We start from the raw sequence: 21,865 nt of genomic DNA on the forward strand, positions 1-21,865 counted from the left end.
ATTCAGCCTCCACTGGGCATGTTCACAAATTATCTCCTTGATGATGACTCAGAGTCAGTTGAAGTTGTAATATTTGTACTCAATAAAAAGCATATCAGGACTGACATATATAACTAGAATGCAAATTTATTAATTCAAAACAAGAAACATGATCGCTAGGTGAAAATAAGACTAGCCTAGTCAGTGCCTTCTCTCCTAGTAAGCAAGCTGGTGTTCTATTGCCCAGCAAGTTTACTACAATTGATAATAATACAGAGTATATTTCAAGACAGCTAAAAGACAGGATTTTAAATGTTTTTACCACAAATAAATAGTTGATAAATATTTGAGGTAATGGATATACTAACTACTCTGATGTGATCATTTCAAAATATTTGTATGTATCAAAATATCACTCTGTACCCCATATTTATATTAAAATTCATAAAAAATAAAATTTAGTAATAAGGTTTATTATTAAAATAAATAATACATTTTGATGTGTTAATTAAAAATAAAATATAACTTTAAAAACTGACATATAAAATCAGAATGTTAATTTATCAATTCAAAATAACTACTGTCAGGTGAAGACAATATTATTCTAGTCAGAGCCTTCTCTCCTTATAAGCTAGCTCTGTTACTGTCAGAGGTTTTCCTTGGTGAGCTCAGAGTCAGAGCTGGGTGATTGAATTATGTGACTGGGGCCTACACTGGCATCAGTCCATGGTAGCCTGTGGTAACCATTGCTTCAGTAGGGAAGTACCCTGCCCGGAGGACAGAGCCTTTAAAATGCCAGCACAGGATGTTCTTCTCTGGACATGGTAAGAGAAACACATACAACATTTGCTGCTGTGGCTGTAAATGCAACTCTCCTTTTGTTACTTAATTTTTAATGCTTTCAAGGCTAACCACTGACTCCTGCTGATCGATGCATTCTTTATTTTAGATATGCTATTGTGTTCAATCAATTGTAGTCAAGTCTTGCAGGCGAGGGAGCCGCTCTGTCTCTTTCCAAAGTGAAATTGCCTAAACATTGTTGAGCTCCATTATGTGTAGGCTTAAAAATTTAACTCTACTTCTAAATTCATGGGGAATGCATTAGCTTCAGAAGAAAAATGGGTACTAGAGGGGCACTTGACTGTGGAGGGCCAAAGCAGCAATCAGTCTATTAAAGTGATTCTCATCCTAGGCCAAGCAGCAGAATCCTTGCGACATTTTTAAAAAGAGAGAGAGAGATGATAAAGATATGGGCTCTTTACATTTTGATAAGTGATACCATATTACTTTCCAAAGATATTGTTTTAATTCATATTTCTAACATTAATATGTAATAGTACCTTCTTCCCTACCTTCTTAGTATTTACTGCTAAACCTTTTATCTCAGCTTTGCTATTGGGTAACAGCTTTGGTAAAATATATGATAGGTAAAAATATACAAAACATACTTATGAATATCACATAAACATGTTGTCCCTATTTCCATGGATGATGAAGAGAAAATCATATTGCATGTTTATTCTTCTGCAAAGAAATGATTCCTTAAGTAATGGGGAGTTAAATGATCATGTGTTGATTTGCGGCTTATGTTAATTGGCCAGTCATCATATTAGAATAGAGATCAACTGTGCTGTCTACATATAATTTACATCAAATAAAATAGAAAGGGACACATTTATGGTGAGTTCAGGAAATAATATGCTTTAGTTTTGAAATAAAATCTATATGTCCCTTGTTGTCTGTGACCCTCAGGGTATTAATGTATAGTTCTTTATTGTAAATGAATGACAAGAGGATTGAACAATTACAATAAATATAAAAGCATTTTGAGAAACCTGAAATCTGAGAGATGGTGGACCTTTACTGAGGGGCCTTTCTGTTTTATATTATAGATTAAATTATATTGAGTCATAAAATTATAAATATATAATTATAACTACACATATAATTATATATAAATTATATTCCTAGCATTATTTTTGTGATAAACCTTAGGGTGTCAATACTCAAGGAACCATTAGCAAGCCATCTTTCTAAGGCCACTGAAATCACTCCTTTGTATATAGCAGGATTTCAGAAAACCAATGCCTGTTAAATCTATTTTGCAAATAGTTTTTGCAATAGGCACCAGGTTTGCTGTTTCCCATAATCTAATATTGCTCAATAAATGACTGTCCAAATTACTATCCATCGACTTGGAGCTCTTCTCTTCCTTATTAGAATTTTCCTAATGCATCATTTGTTTTACTGATCCATAGCACTTCTTCACTGACTTAGCCTCATTATATGCACACCATCACCTTTTGGCCAACATTCCCATCTGATTTGTAGCTATTTCTCTTTCATGCGCAGCACACAGTAGGGACTTTATTATATTTAACATATACTGCTTGATGACTATGTCTTATCTCTACAGATGAGACAATATTTTTTTCTGTGTTTCCCAGAGTTCAGTCCCAGGTTTGGAAACTGATCTATATGCTAGTTCTAACTTGGTTTTATTCTGGGAGTGTTCCTGGGCCAAGCTAAATTCTATTATATTTCTGACTCCAAATTCTGTTGAAAATAATGACAACAACAATAAAAAGATTGAAAAGTTATACCAAAATCTACCTGCGATGTAAAATCCTCTGATAATGAAAACAGCCTCGTGATCCTGAGTCACCATCATTTCCTCAGATTCTAACTTTCTAAAAAATCAGTAACAGTGGAAGATGAGGTCCTAGTGACCCAGGTAAAGAGTCCCCAGTAGGAGTTAAGGGCCACAGTTTGTGTCCCAGCTCAGCCAGCAACCACTGTGGGAATTTAAGCAAGTCATTTTGTCATCTGAAACTGTCTCTTCATCTTTAAAGAGATTAGAATTCAAATTCATAATTACTTGCAGATCAGAGACCCCTCTGATATTCTGCTGAAAACTGTTGACCTCCTTCCCTGAAGAAGCACAAATACTCTATAAATAGAATTCCAAGAGGGTCAGAAGCTCTTTAAAATCCACCCATAGATTCCCTAGAGGACTTTAGAATGATTTACATGGTCTAAAATATGTAGTTGAAAAAACAAAATAAATCTATTTACATGTGCTACTCCCTATGTGAATTAGTTTTAAAATGTGTATTTGGGCCATTATGTCATTTGACGTTTTATTACTTTTTCGTAACTTATAGTACTCAAAACAGAGCTAATTTTTCAATAGTGCCGAATATTTCCTTTGTGGATTAATAGCATCCTAGGATCTGCAAGGTTACATGTTCACCCTGCTACTCAATGCAGGAATCATCTATCACCTGCCTCAGAGATGAAACTATAGCTTTGACTTGAACATGTACAGTGATGAGGAACTCATTCATTTGTTTATTTCTGGCCAAACATAAAGAATTTGGGAATTTTCTTTTTTATATTGAGCTATAATCTGCCTATACACACAAATGTCAGCCATTGACCCTATTTCTGCTCTTAGCAGCTACATAGATTAATTTTATTTCCTTTTCCAGTATTTTAGGAAATCGAAGTCAGCCTCTATTGTCCTCTATTAATTTCCTCTATGCTAAATATTCCAGTTTCATCTATAATTCCTCCAGAAAAGTGATGTCATAAAACTACCTTTTATCTCAATTCCCTTCTTAAACAGTCGTCTTAAAATGCAGATGAGAACTAGGCAGCATGTTGCAGGAAAAGTCTGACCAACACGTGGTTAGAGAGCAGTTCCCTTTCTTATACTGCCAACTTCACTACTAGGAATACCATCAACACTGCCACAAGCTCTGTGCCTGGATACACCAGGTCAAGTGAAATTGTAGTCACCTAAAATCCCTAACTGTAATTAATTAAGGTTGCCCTTATACTCTATTTTGGTTTTTTTTTAAGAACTAAATTAACCTTTCTGAAAACAAAAATTCTGTTGAACTCTACCTTAATTGCTTAGGCCATCATTCCAGCTCTTGGAAACCTTTACTCACTTTGTCATTCATGTCATCTTTTCTTCCAAATTTTGTGTTATCTACAAATGTAATGAGCCTCCTGTCTTTGGCTTCAAATTAATTGATTAAAAATATTGACCTGTGGTTTGCCAAATGTAAAACTCCCTCTATGGATTCAGTATTCAAAATTCTTCACTCAGTTACTTCACAGCTTTGTTGAATGCACATTTAACCATTTGATCTACAGAATAGAGAAGACAGTAAGTATTGTGTTCTGCTTGGGGTCAAAATTTCTTTCTTTTCCTTTTCTTTTATTGTCTGCTTTCTTTTCTTCATTCCTTCATATTTTCATATCGCATATCCTTGTCTTCTACATGGTCCCTTTTACTGTGTGCTCATTTTGCTTTGAAGAAAAGAACCTCCAATGTGTTTTTTGGGATTCCTTGGCCTTCTGCCCATATGCAGCCCTGGCTGAGTCTGCACTTGCTCCTGAGGTTGTTTGCCATGTACCAAGCCTCAAACCCTGTGCAGGGGAGGGATTTTCCTGATGCTCATTAGCATCTGGCAGAGGAGGAAGCTCTGAGTATTTCAACAGCACCCCCAGACCAATTCATTTTCATCCATCTCTAGAATTACATCAAATGTAACCCTCCTCAAACATCAAATGGAGATTTAAAGAAAATTAAAACACAAATCATACATGTGTTTTGGGATGCAGGAGAGGTGTAGGGAGAAAGAAATTATTACATAGTCCTCAGCAGACTTTTCACTTTAATCTCAGCATTATTGCATCTATAATCAGATGAATATTGATGATGGGAAAAGAGAGAGATTGCCTTGAAGGTTGCTTCAAAGCAAACATCAACCAATCGTTTATTATCCAATTGAAAGACGGTATTAGAGTAAACTGCTTTGGGAATCAAAGAATTTGTTGTAGATATTCTGCTGAACAGCTCTTTGGTAACATGTCACCTGCTCCTGCCTCATCAAAATGTTTCACCTGGAAATAGTTGTGTCACAATTGTATAGGGCTAAGGAAGACCTTCTAACATTTGTCCAAGTGAGTGATTTTACTTTGCAAAATGTTTGGCTTTTTCATATAATTTTGTGATCATTATTATTATAAAATAATTAAATGGGGATCAGGATAAACAAGCAGACCTATTCTCAAGTGTGGAAAGTGGGTGATTAATTGATTAATGAGTTAAACATCTTAATTATTGATTTTTCCTTTATATTTAATCCCCTCATTTAGACAAATCAATGTGGACATTAAATTATTACCTCTTATTTAAAGAACATTATCTCAAACACAGATTTATTACTCTGTAGTTACCTTGAAAAAGATGAGCTCTGGAGTCATTAGAACCTTTGCAAACCTGGCAAGATATAGTCAACTTCAGCTCAGGAAGAGGAGTGGCAGGCGGCTGAATGATTACTGTGCCTTAATATTTCAGAGGGAACCCCAAGACCTTGGTGCCAGGTTAATTGGTACTCCAAACCTATGATAAATCCTAGAGAATGATGGAAAGTTTGGGTCAGCAGCCAGAAAGATAAAGGTGAAAATGAATCAGTGTCTCTTAATAATGGAACTTTATGAGTTATTCATTCATACCCTCATTAATTCATTCAATATGTATTGAGGGACTATTATGTGTCAGAACTTCTCTTAGCATCACAATACCCTTATAACCTTGTACAAATCATTTATCTTCTCTAAGTCTAAATTTTACTAGACAGGTGTTTACCACAAGGAGTTGTGAGGTTTAGTGACTCATGTATATAAGACTCCAGCAGAGTGAGCAGTTGGACACTCAATAAACCCTCTTCCCTTTCCCTGAGCACTGAGACCTCTTTTTCAGGTAATTTATGGTAGTATGAAATGAATTCCATGTCTTAGTAACAAATTTCTCCCTACAGTGTTAGATCAAGAAGAATTGTGAATAATGTATGTTTTCAGATGAAATTACATATTTAGATATTATTACAAGTGATAAAATATTTTGCAATCCGTGAAGTCCAAGGATGTCACTGTTTGCCAAATAGCCCTCTGAGGCTTGCTGACAGCCGAACATGCAAACTTACACATTTCTTGAGACTCTTTGTTTTATAGCAAACATGAATAGTGACTTCATTTCATTTATCAATTCTTACTGGAGTGGTTTTTTTTTAGTAATACTTAAAATAATCTCATAAACTAATTTATAAGATACAAAAAAGTGTAAAATTTCGCACATTAACCATCACTAGATGCATAAAGTTTCAGCTCTTCTGATGTCTTAACAGAATAGACTTGAGGGAAATGAAAGATAATTTTGTAGATTGAGTGTGGTTGTTGTAATTGTCTTCTGATTTATGCCGTAAATTTGAAATAATTTTGAAAAAAGTCTAAAGATAGATTATTGTGGAACTGCCAAAGGCACATACCAAATTGTTACTTCATTAATCAATCAATCATTTAGACAATAAATATTAATGAGTACCTACTGTTTGCTAGGCACTGTGCCTGGGACTCCAAAATGAAATTACATATTTCTCAGCATCAAGGAGTTTTCTCTAATGGAGAAAGATATGTGAACAAATACAGTTCTATAAGGTAATCAACAATAAATGTTCCAAGAGCAGGGGGAATATGAGAAAGTCTCTATCTACATGGGGAATTGAGGTAGCCATCAGAGAGGAGGCAAGCTGACACCAGAAGGATGAGTGGGAGATTATCAGGTGTGTGTAGGATGAAGATGTCTGGCAATGAGAATAGAACAAGAAAAGTGTGAAAGCCTGAGGGAGCCTGGAGTGGCCAGGGGGAAAAGTAGGTTAGTGTTGTTAAGTGTAAATTACCCTGAAAGCAAGAAAGGCTGGTGAGAAATGGTAGAGAGCCCAGATTACAAGAGCCTTGTATAGCAGGCAAATGTATGCCAATGTTTTTCCCACTGTGTAGGTTGTGGGGGAAGTTATTGAAGAATTTTGAATAGAGAAGTTCCATAATCACATTGGTATGTTTAGGTTCTGAGAGAAGATTCACAATATTGTGATTGTTTTGTTGTTTATAAGATACAGAAATGGCACGCACACCCTTTTGTTCCTAGGGGTTTCAATAGTTCTTGTTGTAATAGAATTGAGGGATGCCAAAAGCAATATTTGAACTAAGTGATACATTAGAATTATAGAATTATAATAAGAATCTGTGAGCAGATTTTTAGTTAACAGGTTTTTAATAGGCTGTGATGCAATCCCTAATGGAGAAGCTTTAATGATGAAAGATAGCCTGCCTCTAATGGAAATTCATCTGGGTATGTTTTTATTGCTCAGTGAATTAAAAGGTTTTTATAGGATTACATTGTTAAGATTCTTGGAGAAAAACATATAAACACCAAATGAAAGCTTTCCACTCTTTTATATCTCTTGCAGCAAAGCGGTTAATATTCCAGAAATGAAAATCATTTAAATTTTGCATAATTTTTATAATTTCAGGGGTTAAGCATCTGAAAGGCCAGAATGAATCAGCATTCCCTGAAGAAGAAGAAGGCACCAGTGAAAGAGAGGAGCAGCAGGACCACTAATTACTGGTCTGCAGCAAGAAGGCTTCTTGGAAATAACTGAACTATTAACTTTTCTGAATATACCATGGAATTCCACCGCTTGATTTCCGGAAGCATCCTCCATCTCTGCACCCGCACTCATACAGTAGCTATGCACCTCCTGGAAGTCTCCTTAACTGAACTTTAGAACTAAGTACACATTGTTCCACATCACTTACAATTAAAGAATAAGCATTTATTTTACAGTGATTCTTCTTTTTAACTATGTAAAAATTTGCAGACATGTGACTGTTCTAACTTTAATACTGCCAGAGCTTAATCCTTGATGTCCTACTGATAAGGTTTGCATTCTAACAACACATGTAAATAACATCACTTTAAGAGTAAAAAATAAATAGTAAATACATTTAGACATGAGTGTGTGTGTATGTGTGTATGTGTGTGTGGGTTTAACTTAAAGAGAAATATCTAATAAAACTTTTAGCTTAAGTTTTGCATTGATCAAATTTCTGTATCCAGAACACAACATAATGTTTATTTTTAAATGATGAAGAAATGCCAGTTTTCTTGATTCAATACACCACAGTATTAGATACTAAATATCTTTTTCCCACCAACAACACATTAATGGTTGATTATAAAACTACAGAACTCTCTTCATTTTCTAAGCTGCGAGATATATATTTCCCAGCATTTTCTCTAGTTATTAAGAAAGACAAATGATAAATCTAAAAATCTATGCCAAATCTTCCTACCCCCTTTTTTAGCTATTACTTTAAATTTGGGTCATCTATTTCCTATTGCATTTTGATAAATAATTAGCAGTTTATAAATCTTCCATATCAAAAAATAAGAAATTCCATTAATTCATGCATATAATAATTTATTCATTAATTAAATAAATATCTTTTATGAGCTTATCCCTAGGAAGGTACTCTTCTGGGAATTATGAAAATAAAAGAAACATACTTTTACCCCTATAGAACTGGCAGAAAAGATTACAGCATTAGCATAAAGCAAGATTTTATATGACAGTATATATTTATTGAATAATTTAAGTTCTGGGCATTTTAAACAATTTTAATTATACATTATTTGTGAAAGCAAGTATCTAAACTACAAAATTTAGGGGGAATGGAAGAATACCCAACTTGGTTCCTTTATTAGTAATATTAATGAAATTCAAATGTATCATGGATAAAAAAAATGGAAAGATTTCTCCAAACTTGGTAAAGGAAAAATGAAGGCAGGAAGAAAAAATCAAATATGTAATCCACTGTGGGATCTTAATATCAAGATTCAAATATGTAAAATGATTGCTTTTAATTTTGAATATGAGTTTTGTAATGTAGAAGTTAAGAGAGTTTTATGGAGCTGTCAGAGAATGCAGTGAGTTGACATTTTCCATAGTACTTTTCTCCAAGAAAATAAGTGTGAAACTCATTGATAAGCATACCACAAGTATAAATGACTATTCTAGTTTAATCTCTCTCTCTCCTTTCTTCTTTCCTTTCTTCTGGCTTTCTCCCTCCCTCCTTCCCTTCCTTTCTTTCTTCCTTTTCTCTCTCCCTCTCTCCCCTTCTCCCTCTCCTTCTCTGCCTTTCTGCACCACTCCCTCGACTTTTTCTTTGTTAAGCCAAAACTTTCTGGATTTTCTATACCACCTGCTATGACTCTGTTTATTTCCCAAGTTTCTCTCTACTTAAAACCTGATTAAGCCCCTTATTTTAAGTGATTTTGAATTATTTGTGTTTGGAAAATATCTTAATGCCCCTTGAGAGTATTTGAGACACCTTGAGGTGCTAAAACATAGCATTGCCCTTCCCTTTCCTTGAACAGATGCTTTTAAAATGCTTTTTCAAAAGGACTCAGGCAAACAAAAAGAAACCAAAGCTTTTGCTGATTTTGTAACATCATTTAGGGTAATATACAGGATAGCTTCTGGATTTTTCTGTTCTGTTCTCCATTCCTAAAAACACAAAGAAATCAGCATTAAGAGCATAAGTTTTCTTTGGGAAATGTTGTTTTCTTCCATTCTGTTCTCCACTCTCAAAACACAAAGAGATCACAATTAAAAGCTTAAGTTTTCCTTGGGAAATATGTTGACTTTCTCAGAAATTTGAAGGAAACCAGTTGAGATAATGGCTTTTCACTTTACTTTTCACACAATTACAGTTTACAAAATTTTTTTTTCTAGGAGGCAACTTGGCTTCAGTTTGGCAGAATGGGCAAAGAAACTGACAAAAGCAAAACAAAACAGAAACTGTGTTTTCCAGATCACATTTATAATATAATTGCTAGTAGCTGGGCTTCGAGTCATTCTGACTTGGATTCAACTACAGGCTCTACCAGATTTCAGACTCAGTTTCTTCATTTGTAAAGTGGGTACAATCGTACCTAACCTACTGGGTTATTGTGAGGCTTAAATGAGATAAGACCTATAAAATACTTAGCCAAGCTTAGTGAGCATTTAATAATTGGTGTATATTATTATTAGAGTTAGAAAGGACTTCAGAGGCCTTCTATCTTAACTTTATCTACTTCATGATCCTCTTCAACATTATGAACAAGTGATTAATCACCCCACTTATTTATTTTTATTTTTATTTTATTTTATTTATTTATTTATTTATTTATTTATTTAGAGATGGAGTCTCGCTCTGTCACCAGACTGGAGTGCAGTGGCACCATCTTGGCTCACTGCAACCTCCACCTCCCCAGTTCAAGCGATTGCCCTGCCTCAGCCTCCCAAGTAGCTGGGACTACAGGTGCCCACCACCACGCCCAGCTGATTTTTTTTTTTTTTTTTTTTTTTTTTTTTTGGTATTTTACTAGAGATGGGGTTTCACCATATTGTCCAGGATGGTCTCAATATCCTGACCTCGTGATCGGCCCGCCTCAGCCTCCTAAAGTGCTGGGATTACAGGCATGAGCCACTGTGCCCGGCCTACCCTAGTTATTCTTGAATAACTCTAGTTCCAAGTCAATCAAAGAGCTCCGATTGTTCTTCCGCATGTTAAACTCTCCCCTTCTACACCTTTCCTGCTTCTTTGATTCATCTTTGAAAACTCCAGATATTAAAGAACATTCTGATGTCATTTCTTTGATAAAATGTCATCAATTCCTCCCAAACTTCTCTTATCCTTCTAGCCACTCACTTTCGGATCCTGTTTAGTTGTTTACACTGACTCTAAGAAAGGCTCTGTCAGGTGAATAAGTTAGGAGTTATTTTTCTATCCTCTTATACATGAGAAACAGGCAGAATGTGGCAGAGTCAGGCAGGATTCTTGACTAGAGTTATTTCTATTGGACGATAATTTTGTAACCCTTTATTCTTCCCAGAGTTATCCAAGGTAAGGGTATTTATAAAAAAAATACTCAGACTAATTTTTTTACCATTCACTTTCAGTGTTAATTTAATATATGCCAATGTTTTATACATTATGGAGAACAATATAATTTTAGGCTGGCCAGGAACAAATTCTTTTTATTTTTGTAGTTATAAATATGATTATAATATGTATTAGAAGAAATACGTATCCAGCAACCCCCAAATCCATGGTTCCATACCTATTATTGCTTAGGATGAGGCAAGTTTAAAGTGTGAGTATATTTTAGGTTTATTTAAAGAAAAATATAGTAGAAGTGGTACCTCCAAATCACAAAAGTAATATATAATTGAATGAAAGTTTGCAAGCACTAGTTTTTGTTTTGTTTTTGTTTTTGTTTTTGTTTTTGAGGAAATGATAATTTTATTGGGATTGATAACCACTTTGGTTATGTAGGGACAATGCACCCATTTTAACAGACGCATATTTAAATATGAAAGGATAAAATGATATGATGTGTGAGATTTACTTTTAAATACGTAAGCCAAAACAGACATAAAGCAAGAAAGAAAAATAACAAAATATTGTTAGATAAATCAAGTAGTTGAAATGTTTAAGAAACTAGGTCAGTGGTACTGTGAGATGTCCTATATTCTGGATTTGTCTCTGTTTTTTCCTGGCACTATTTCTTTCTTTCTTTTTTTTTTTTTTTTTTTTTTTTAGTTTATTACTATACTTTAAGTTCTGAGATACCTGTGCAGAATGTGCAGGTTTGTTACATAGGTATACATATGCCATGGTGGTTTGCTACACCCATCAACCTGTCATCTACATTAGGTATTTCTCCTAATGCTATCCCTCCCCTAGCCCCCCACCCCTTGACAGGCCCCCGTGTGTGATGTTCCCCTCCCTGTGCCCATATGTTCTCATTGTCTAACTTCCACTTATGAGTGAGAACATGCAGTGTTTGATTTTTTGTTCCTGTGTTAGTTTGCTCAGAATGATGGTTTCTAGCTTCATCCATGTCCCTGCAAAGGACATGAACTCATTCTTTTTAAGGCTGCATAGTATTCCATAGTATATATGTGCCGTATTTTCTTTATTCAGTCTATCATTGATGGACATTTGTGTTGGTTCCAAGTCTTTGCTTTTGTGAATAGTGTGGCAAAAAAATACGTGTGCATGTGTCTTTATAGTAGAATGATTCATAATCCTTTAGGTATGTACCCAGGAATGGGATTGCCGGGTCAAATGGTATTTCTAGTTCTAGATCCTTGAGAAATCACCACACTGCCTTCCACAATGGTTGCACTAGTTTACCCTCTCACCAACAATGTAAAAGCGTTCCTATGTCTTCACATCCTCTCCAGCGTCTGTTGTTTCCTGACTTTTTAATGATCACCATTTTAACTGGCGTGGGACGGTATCTCATTGTGGTTTTGATTTGCATTTCTCTAGTGACATGTGATGATGAGTTTTTTTTTTATCATATGTTTGTTGACCACATAAATATCTTCTTTTGAAAAGTGTCTGTTTGTATCCTTCACCCACTTTTTGATGGGGTTTTTGTTTTTTTCTTGTAAATTTGTTTAAGTTCCTTGTAGATTCCGGGTATTAGCCCTTTATCAAATGGATAGATTGCAAAAATTTTCTCCCATTCTGTAGGTTGCCTGTTCACTTTGATGGTAGTTTCTTTTGCCATGCAAAAGCTCTTTTGTTTAATTAGATCCCATTTGTCAAGTTTGGCTTTTGTTACCATCGCTTTTGGTGTTTTAGTCATGAAAACTTTGCCCATCGCTATGTCCTGAATGGTATTGCCTAGGTTTTCTTCTAGGGATTTTAGGATTTTAGGTTGTACATTTAAATCTTTAATCCATCTTGAGTTAATTTTTGCATAATGTGTAAGGAAGGGATCCAGTTTCAGTTTTCTGCATATGGCTAGCCAGTTTTCCCCAGCACCATTTATTAAATAGAGAATGCTTTCCGCATTGCTTGTTTTTGTCAGGATTGTCAACGATCAGATAGTTGTAGATGTGTGGCATTATTTCTGAGGCCTCTGTTCTGTTCCATTGGTCTATATATCTGTTTTGGAACCACTACCATGCTGTTTTGGTTACTGTAGCCTTGTAATACAGTTTGAAGTCAGGTAGTGTGACACCTCCAGCTTTGTTCTTTTTGTTAGGATTGTCTTGGCTATAAGGGCTCTTTTTTTGGTTCCATATGAAGTTTAAAGTAGGTTTTTTCTAATTCTGTGAAGAAAGTCAATGGGAGCTTGATGGGAATAGCATTGAATCTATAAGTTACTTTGAGCAGTATGGCCATTTTCATGATATTGATTCTTCCTATCCATGAGGATGGAATGTTTTTCCATTTGTTTGTGTCCTCTCTTATTTCCTTGAGCAGTGGTTTGTAGCTCTCCTTGGAGCGGCCCTTCATATCCCTTGAAAGTTGCATTCCTAGGAGCTTGATGGGAATAGCATTGAATCTATAAGTTACTTTGAGCAGTATGGCCATTTTCATGATATTGATTCTTCCTATCCATGAGGATGGAATGTTTTTCCATTTGTTTGTGTCCTCTCTTATTTCCTTGAGCAGTGGTTTGTAGCTCTCCTTGGAGCGGCCCTTCATATCCCTTGAAAGTTGCATTCCTAGGTATTTTATTCTCTTTGTAGCAATTGTGAATGAGACTTCACTTATATTTTTGCTCTCTGTCTATTATTGGTGTATAGGAATGCTTCTGATTTTTGCAAATTGATTTTGTATCCTGAGACTTCACTGAAGTTGCTTATCAGCTTAAGGAGTTTTTGGACTGAGATGATGAGGTTTTCTAAATATATAATTGTGTCATCTGCAAACAGAGATAATTTGACTTCCTCTCTTCCTATTTTAAAACCTTTGTCTTTCTCTTGCCTGAGTGCCCTGGCCAAATCTTCCAATACTATGTTGAATAGAAGTGGTGAGAGAGAGCATCCTTGTCTTGCTGCACAAGACAAGGTTTTCAAAGGGAATGGTAGAATTTTGCCCATTCAGTATGATATTGGCTGTGGGTTTCTCATAAATACCTCTTATTATTTTGAGATAAGTTGCGTCAATACATAGTTTATTGAGTGTTTTTAGCATGAAGGAGTGTTGAATTTTAACAAAAGACTTTTCTACATCTATTGAGATAATCATGTGGTTTTTGTCATTGGTTCTGTTTATGTGGTGGATGATGTTTTTTGATTTGTGTATGTTGAACCAGCCTTGCATCCTAGGGATGAAGCTGACTTGATCATACTAGATAAGCTTTTTGATGTGCTGCTGGATTCGGTTTGGCAGTATTCTATTGAGGGTTTTCGCATCGATGTTCATCAAGTATATTGGCCTGAAATTTTCTTTTTTTGTTGTGTCTCTGCCAGGTTTTGGTATCATGATGATGCTAGCCTCATAAAATGAGTTAGGGAAGAGTCCCTCTTTTTCTGTGTTTGGAATAGTTTTAGAAGGAAAGGTACCAGCTCATCTTTGTATCTCTGGTAGAATTTGGCTGTGAATCCATCTGGTCCTGGGCTTTTTGGTTGGTAGGCTATTAATCACTACCTCAATTTCAGAACTTGTTATTGGTCTATTCAGGGATTCGATTTCTTCCTAGTTTAGTCTTGGGAGAGTGCATATGTCCTGGAATTTATCTATTTATTCTAGATTTTCTAGTTTATTTGTGTAGAGGTGTTTATAATATTCTCTGATGGTAGTTTATAGTTCTGTGAGATCAGTGGTGATATCCCCTTTATAATTTTTTATTGTGTCTATTGGATTCTTCTCTCTTTTATTAGTCTGGCTAGCAGTCTATCTATGTCATTAATCTTTCCAAAGAACCAGCTCCTGGATTCATTAATTTTTTGAAGGGGTTTTCGTGTCTCTATCTCGTTCACTTCTGCTCTGCTATTAGTTATTTCTTGGTTTCTGCAAGCTTTTGAATGTGTTTGCTCTTGCTTCTCTACTTCTTTTAATTGTGATGTTAGGGTGTCAATTTTAGATCTTTCCAACTTTCTATTGTGGTCATTTAGGGAAGTACTTTTTAAAAATATTGTCATAGCAAACAACTTAAGTGTAAGTATCACAGAGTTCATTTAACTGTGATATAGATTTATGCATTCATAAATAAATCATGTATGTTGTATTTTTTTAAAGTATATGTTTTTTTCAGCTACTATCAAAAAGCAGTTTAATTGCAAAATGAATAATAGAAAAAGCATGTCTACTCACATTAAAGTGTTTATATACATATACAATTTTTAGTAGTTGCTTTCTCTGAGTAAACAGATTGTAGAAGAAATGCCCTTACTTATTTTCTAAGTCAGTGATTCCAAAAACCAGTCCTCAAAGCTCCATTAGTTGCATTAATTAAATAACAAATGTCGATGTCGCTGAAATGTCTATTTTGTCTATGTTAACAAAATCGTTAGATTTTATAACATCATAACATTTTGAAGAACTATATCAGAGAAGAGCTTTATAAAAATGCTGGGGGGAATGTTCGATTTTAAATGACATTTTAAGTAGTAAACATCTAACATAATTCATACAGCAATGCAGCATTGTCCTGTAAATTGTGAAATAATCTACATGAATGATAGGTGCCTGATGACATCTTGTAAAGAGGCTACCACTCAACTGTAGGTCTTTCCTTGACATTTATTTTGTGGACACAGACATTGTGTGTAGGGGTGCAGTCACTTCCCCTACTGAGTATAATAATATATTTCATGCAGGCAATGGAGACTTGGGCTATAGAGGGAAGATGAACAAGAGAATGGATTAGAGAGAAAAGTAGGCAAAGGAGGGAATTTGTAACTTGCAGACAAGGGAAAAATTCTTGATGAAGTAAATTAAAATAATGGATTCATCTTTGTTTTTAATTTCTTACTCTACAAACATGACTTAACAGGGTTTTCCCTTTTCTCAGAATTTCAGTAACAATGAAGCTAACTTGAAGGAATGAACATAGAGAGAATCCCAGCAGTATATAAAATTATTACTATATTAGCATCCTAAAAGTAACAGAATATTAGAGTATATTCAGCACATAATTCTTCTGAACAAGTGTTAACTTACAAGGCAGACAGTTACCAGAAGTCCAGCTGAAGTTTATTGACATAAACTCGTAAGGTTTGTGGAGCACATTACCATGACTTTGTTTTCAAGAGGTGAGAGCAGTCTAGAGGCGCTAGCATTTTCTGAGCTGGAAAATGAGTCAGAGTTCTAGTCTATGCTCTTCATTTTACAGGTAGAGAAAGTGAGGCCTAGAGAATTTTTCTTCAAATTTACACTTAGAAAGTTCAAAATCGTGTTATGTAGAAAATTATTTGGCAGCAAATAAAAGAAAAAAAACAGCCAACAATGGTGTAGAGGTATATTTATGTCAAGACATAAAATGTCTAGAACTGGAACAGTGAATCAAGACACCAACAAGCAACAGGCAATTTTCATTTTCCTTAACATTCTCAGAGTTATAAACTCACATCTCAACCAAGCTGCTGCTCCAGGCATCTGGTCGGTCCAAGTAGAAAGAACAGTGGAAGAAAAGGGGGAGGAACCAATAGCAAAGAAGCAAAACTTTTTCAGAAACCTTCAACTACTGTCTCATGGGCCAGAACTGTGTCACCGGACTATCCCTTGATGTAACGGTGTTGGAGAAAGTAAATATTTTTAACCAGGTGCCTTGCCACATCCCAGCTAAATTAGGGTTCTCATTGTGAAAGTGAGCATAGGTATTTGTTGAACATTCAGCACTATCTGATTCCCAAGTGAACAGAGTTTTGGGATTTTCTTCCTCCTTAAGGCATTTAAATGAACCACAGACTATTCATATTTGTTAAGGGGTTAAAAATATTAACATTCTATAGGCCTTTTGCTAATTAACAATGCATATATTAGGTAATGTGGGCTGGATAGAACCAGTCAGATATTATTAACTATTCTATGCTGTTTTTCACAAGATTATTTGGTAAAGTTTTAAAAGGCATCGTTTACAAACACAAGACCAAAATTCAGGTTCATTATTCAATAAATATATATGAATACCTATGACATGCTAAACATTGTTTAAGTGCTGGGGATTCTAGGTATTAATAAGATAGTCAGAGTCCTTAAACTCATGGGTGTATATTTTAGTGTTTGAACACAGTCAAATGCATGTAAACTAATAAAGTAATGAAATCACTTCTGATAATGATAAATTTCTGGAAGGAAATAAAACAAGGTAATATTGCAAAAGGTAGTGTCTCCTTTTTATCAAAACTGTGTGACATTGGGCAAGTCCTTTAACCAGTCTAGAACTGAGTTTTCTGCTCAGTAAAACATGGAGAATTATACAATAGAAGATCAGATAATCTTGTCAGGGCCCCTCTGACTCTAAGATCTCCTTTCTAATTTTCTTTCAAGAACTGCAGGCAAGTCGTAAAGGAGAAAAGAAGAGATTGGAAAGCAGCAGTATTGTGAGAATATGGGCTCAGAAGAGAAAAGATATCTGTGTGCTTGTAGGACAGCCAACAGAATAAAATTGCTTGAGTTAGAAATGCACGAACACACACATGCATATGTATGTATGTATGTATGTATGTATGTATGTAATAAAATGAGCATTGTAACCAGTTGATTTCTGTCTTTTAAAATTTCCCTTTAGAAATGATCTAAATAGTGACGATTAGTTTTTTGCTTGTTGTTTGTTTTTAAAATTTAGAAGTTCTTCCAGGAAAACTTTCTTCTTACAAATCACTAACTGGATAATTGACTCTATCCTAGCACACAAGCTTTGTTGCTACTAAGTGCTGCATACCAGATTTTTCCCTTTACAGAGATTTACATGACATGGTATTAAATCCTCTAGAAAGTTTCCACTGTGTTCTGAAGTATTTTCTTTTTCTCCTCCAGGTGCAAAATGAATTGATAACAACCAGAAGTTGACTTGTTAGTGCTGTGCTTCTACTTGAGCTTGGAAAAATCCCAACACAAAACAAACATCACCTCCAATTCCATCATGATGCCACATTGCTTCCTACTGGATTACCTCCTGAAGCACTTTAGATATTTTATACACAAGTATTGACATGTTTTTCGGAAGCTGTTTCTTCACTTAATCGCTTTTTTTCTAATAATTTATATTACACCATTTGCCAAGTTCTTCCCTGTGGTTTTAGTTTATTTCTCTCTACTACTAAAAAAGGAATCTTGAGTTTAGGTAAATTTTAAGTGATTCATTTTTAGTTTTTCTAATTCTGGAATCCGAGCCTTCTCTTACAAGAGGAAGTCTTTCAAACACATTTTTTGTTGTTTCTTTTTCAAATTCCACTGTGTTTGCTTGTTGCTTTGTTTCTTTTTCAAATTCCATTGGTCTTGATTTAATTTAGTTCCACAAATTTTGTTGATAGTCTACTACCTGCCAACTACTGAATTAAACAGCAGACTTCTAAAAATGAAAAGGCTATTTTATTGTCATTGCCATCCTGCTAGTAAAGATTTGTTCAATTATTTATAATTAATTAAGTAGCTTCACCTATGTTTCTCTGTTAATAATCATATTAAATATGTATGACAGGTAGGATTTGTGTAATAGATAAGAAAACTAGAGTCCAAAGAAAATAAGTGGCCCCAAATGAACCAATAATCCAACAAACCCTTCCACTAACTAGCTTCTGACCTGTTTGAGTTGTGATAGATTTTAGGATAGAAAAGCCCATTCTCCTTAGGAGCCATAGACTTTTATTCTTTCTTATACTGTCTTATATATTGACTTAGAGCTAAACTTCCTGCAATTCAGACATAAAGCATAGGCAGATACTTTTGCTAACGAGGCTAAGGTGGGAAGAAAACTCTGAGTTCTACTTCAAACTGAGATGGCCTATAAGAAATAAAAGAAAGTAAATAAAGAAGTAAATAAGTAAATAATAAATAAATAATAAAGAAAGTAAAGAAGTAAAAGAAAGAAATAAAAGAAGTAAATTTGAAACTTTAAAAAAAGCATTTGGTTCATCTAAAAATGTTTCCTATGTCTAAATCTATATTTTAAAAATAACCTTTATGATGTAAAATGAGAGAATTGCTGAGCTTATGACAATCTTAGATATAATCTTTTCTAAAAGAACAAGGCATTGATCTTTAATTTGTTTCCCTTTCTTGATTTCTCATAAGTTGCAAAACAAAAATAAAAATAATTTCACAAATTGTTCATTATCAGTATCCTCCCTACTTGCCGCAGGATTTAAGTACTAACTTTTAGTTCCTACTCCTAGACTTCGTATTGCCAAAATAATAAAAATAATATGAAAAAGCATAATCACCCAGACCTACATGCGGAATTGTGGATTATGCTGCAGATATTAGATCATTGAAAGGAACAATATACTACTTAATGAGGAGCCAAAGACAACATTCTACCTGCTGTTCCCTTCAAGCTGAGGAATGAGTTTAATTGACTTCAAAGTCCCACTATTCTCAAAAGTAGCAAAGGTACAACATGGCTTGATAGGAATCAAAGGAAGGGAACAACAAGAACTTAAAAAATAGTTTGCAGATGGTTGAACATCTCTTTAATAATTAGAGAAGAATATTTTTTCTTTCTTTATTGTTTACAGAGACCTACATTTTTCAAGGCCTTGCAGTAGATGAGTGAGTCTCCTGTTACATTTCTCCAGCAGCATATATTCTGTGGATGTGTTTTCCTAAGCAGACTAATTATATTACCATATGTTGCTCTCTTCTTTTGCCCTAATGAAACATAGATTTTTCTATTTTGAATTTGTCACCTGTTTGTTACATTTGTCAAGTGTTTTAAATATTACATTGGTCCTTTATTTGCTTTTGAGAACACCAAATAGTCTAAAAATTAAAATGACATGAAGGTCAATTCTAAGACAGGAATTATACTACTAAATCCTGGACTTGCATATGATAACAAGCTTGAGCTACACATTTTCGTTGTCAGAATAAATGGAATATATAGGAAGGAGTTAATTACAACTGCTTAGTACCTAAATAAGATTATTCAAAGTAATTTTTCTTGTAGTATTGGCAGAACAGTGTTAAAAATTAGACATTGTCATCATAAACACCCAAACCTGTATCTGTAAAAGATAATTTAATGCAATATTTTGGGGAAAATATAGTTGCCAAAATTAATCACCTTGTTTTCTTTCATTGTGCAATGTGGAGTTAAAATTTTTTTCTATTGAGCAATGTGTGTGTGTGTGTGTCTACAATTTACATATGTGTTTGTATACATCTCTATATACACAGGTATGTGTATGCAAAATATGTATATATCCACATATATAAAAATGTACACTAAATATATATATGTGTATATACATAAAATGCTTTGCTATACAGAAATAAAAAAGAAGCTTTTTAAAAGAAAGATAGAGAAGAAATTTAACCTGATTTGTATTAAATTAAGCACAGAGAATAAAACTTCACTAAAGGGCTGGGTGCGGTGGCTCAAGCCTGTAATCCCAGCACTTTGGGAGGCCAAGGCTGGCAGATCACTTGAGGTCAGGTGTTTGAGAATAGCCTGACCAACATGGTGAAACCCTGACTCTACTAAAAACACAAAAATTAGCCGGGCATGGCAGCACATGCCTGTAGCCCCAGCTACTCAGGAGGCTGAGGCAGGAGAATTGTTTCAACTGGGGAGTTGGAAGTTGCAGTGAGCCAATATCGTGCCACTGCACTCCAGCCTGGGTGACAGAGCGAGACTCCGTCTCAAAAACAAACAAACAAACAAACAAACAAACAAAAAAACCCACTTTACTAAATAAATACCTCAAAAAGTTATAATTTCTGCATTCTCGTCTGTTAGGAAGAAGCCAGGTGAGAACAGAGGAGGACATCCAGAGTAAACTGGACACTGTAAGAGAGGTGAGGAGGTCCTCACAAAGGGCGCCTCTGGTGAAAGAGAAAGATGGCCAGAGGGAGAGGACCTGAGGGAGGGCAAGGCCAGCTCCTTCCCTCTCCGTCTCTGGCTACACAACTTATTCTTAGCAGCTTCCTGTCCACTGCTGCTAAGTCATCGCCACATGAATATGTCTTTTGCACCATGGCTATTTTCCTTTTGCCCCCATTTCTATCTGAGGAAAGGTTTGATGATTATTTCAATGTTGACTCACTCGACTTTTAGACTGCATCTGACTTACCATCCTTGTCGAATGCATCTGTTCCTCTCACATGGACAGTTTCCACATTATGAAAAGTCCTCTCCTTTTTCATTTCCTCTGCAGAAAGCTTGTTTTGCTAATGAAAAGTCCGTGAAATCGGGGGAGTTTGCTGTTCTGTGTGTGTGTATGGGTGTGTGTGTGTATGTGTACATAGTTTTCCTCTTTGAGAAACTGCTATTGTTGCTTCTCAGTGCACTTGGATGTCTGATGATTTTTTTTATTTAATGTACAGTCTAGGAAATATAAAGGTTACTGTTATTTTATCTTTATGTTGATATTTTTCTCTTTAATATTTGCATTAAAATTGTTCCCCCAAATAGAATAGCTGCATGATAAAGCAACCAACCAACAAATAAACATATCTACCTACACATACATATGTAAGTCTATATATTAATCTCTTTCTGTATCTAATTAATATATATGTATAATTTAGCCTTTCCTCTCAAGCAAGGACATAAGTGGTAAATTAATGATAATATAATCTCTACTATAGAATGGCTGGTCTATTCTGCATGGAGCAACCTCTCCATCATGTGCACTTTTAAGATATTGCTACTGAAGTTAAAGCCATGCTAAGCTCTTGAAACTGTAAATATTAATTAATTTTAAAAGAAAGGGATGAAGCTCTAGGTAAGTTTTTATTTGTATAGCTCATATTATTTCTGTGTTTCCATGTGTCAGGTGATATTCTCAGAACCTTATATAGAACATTTCATTTAATAATTCCAAAAGTACCTATTAGGCCCTCTTATTATTTCCATTTTATAGATGAAAAATTGTAAGCTTGTCCAAGACCATAGCACTGGTAAATGACAAAGTTAAGTCCAAAACTGAACTGAAGGCCAAATTTCATGAAATATCTTGGGTGAGATATTTCTTGCCTCAGGTCTTCCACATAAAATTTAACAAAT

At 34.8% G+C, this 21,865-nt stretch overlaps 1 protein-coding gene across 2 annotated transcripts in view; it reads left to right on the top strand.

Moving 5' to 3' along the window:
• Window positions 1–18,950, top strand: part of PPP1R1C (protein phosphatase 1 regulatory inhibitor subunit 1C) — a 142,600-nt gene extending 123,650 nt beyond the window's left edge. Inside the window, exons 5-6 of one of the 2 annotated variants that reach the window (XM_005573648.5) lie at window positions 7,368–7,462; window positions 17,674–18,950. In XM_005573648.5, the coding sequence (XP_005573705.3) occupies window positions 7,368–7,456 (89 nt within the window). In that variant the 3' untranslated portion in view covers window positions 7,457–7,462; window positions 17,674–18,950. The remainder of the gene's footprint in view (window positions 1–7,367; window positions 7,463–17,673) is intronic. The other variant, XM_074009563.1, reaches the window with a different exon arrangement.
• The last annotated feature ends 2,915 nt before the right edge of the window (window positions 18,951–21,865 follow it).

Source organism: Macaca fascicularis, chromosome 12 (genome assembly GCF_037993035.2).
Source record: "Macaca fascicularis isolate 582-1 chromosome 12, T2T-MFA8v1.1".
In the NCBI taxonomy this organism is placed as follows: domain Eukaryota; kingdom Metazoa; phylum Chordata; class Mammalia; order Primates; family Cercopithecidae; genus Macaca; species Macaca fascicularis.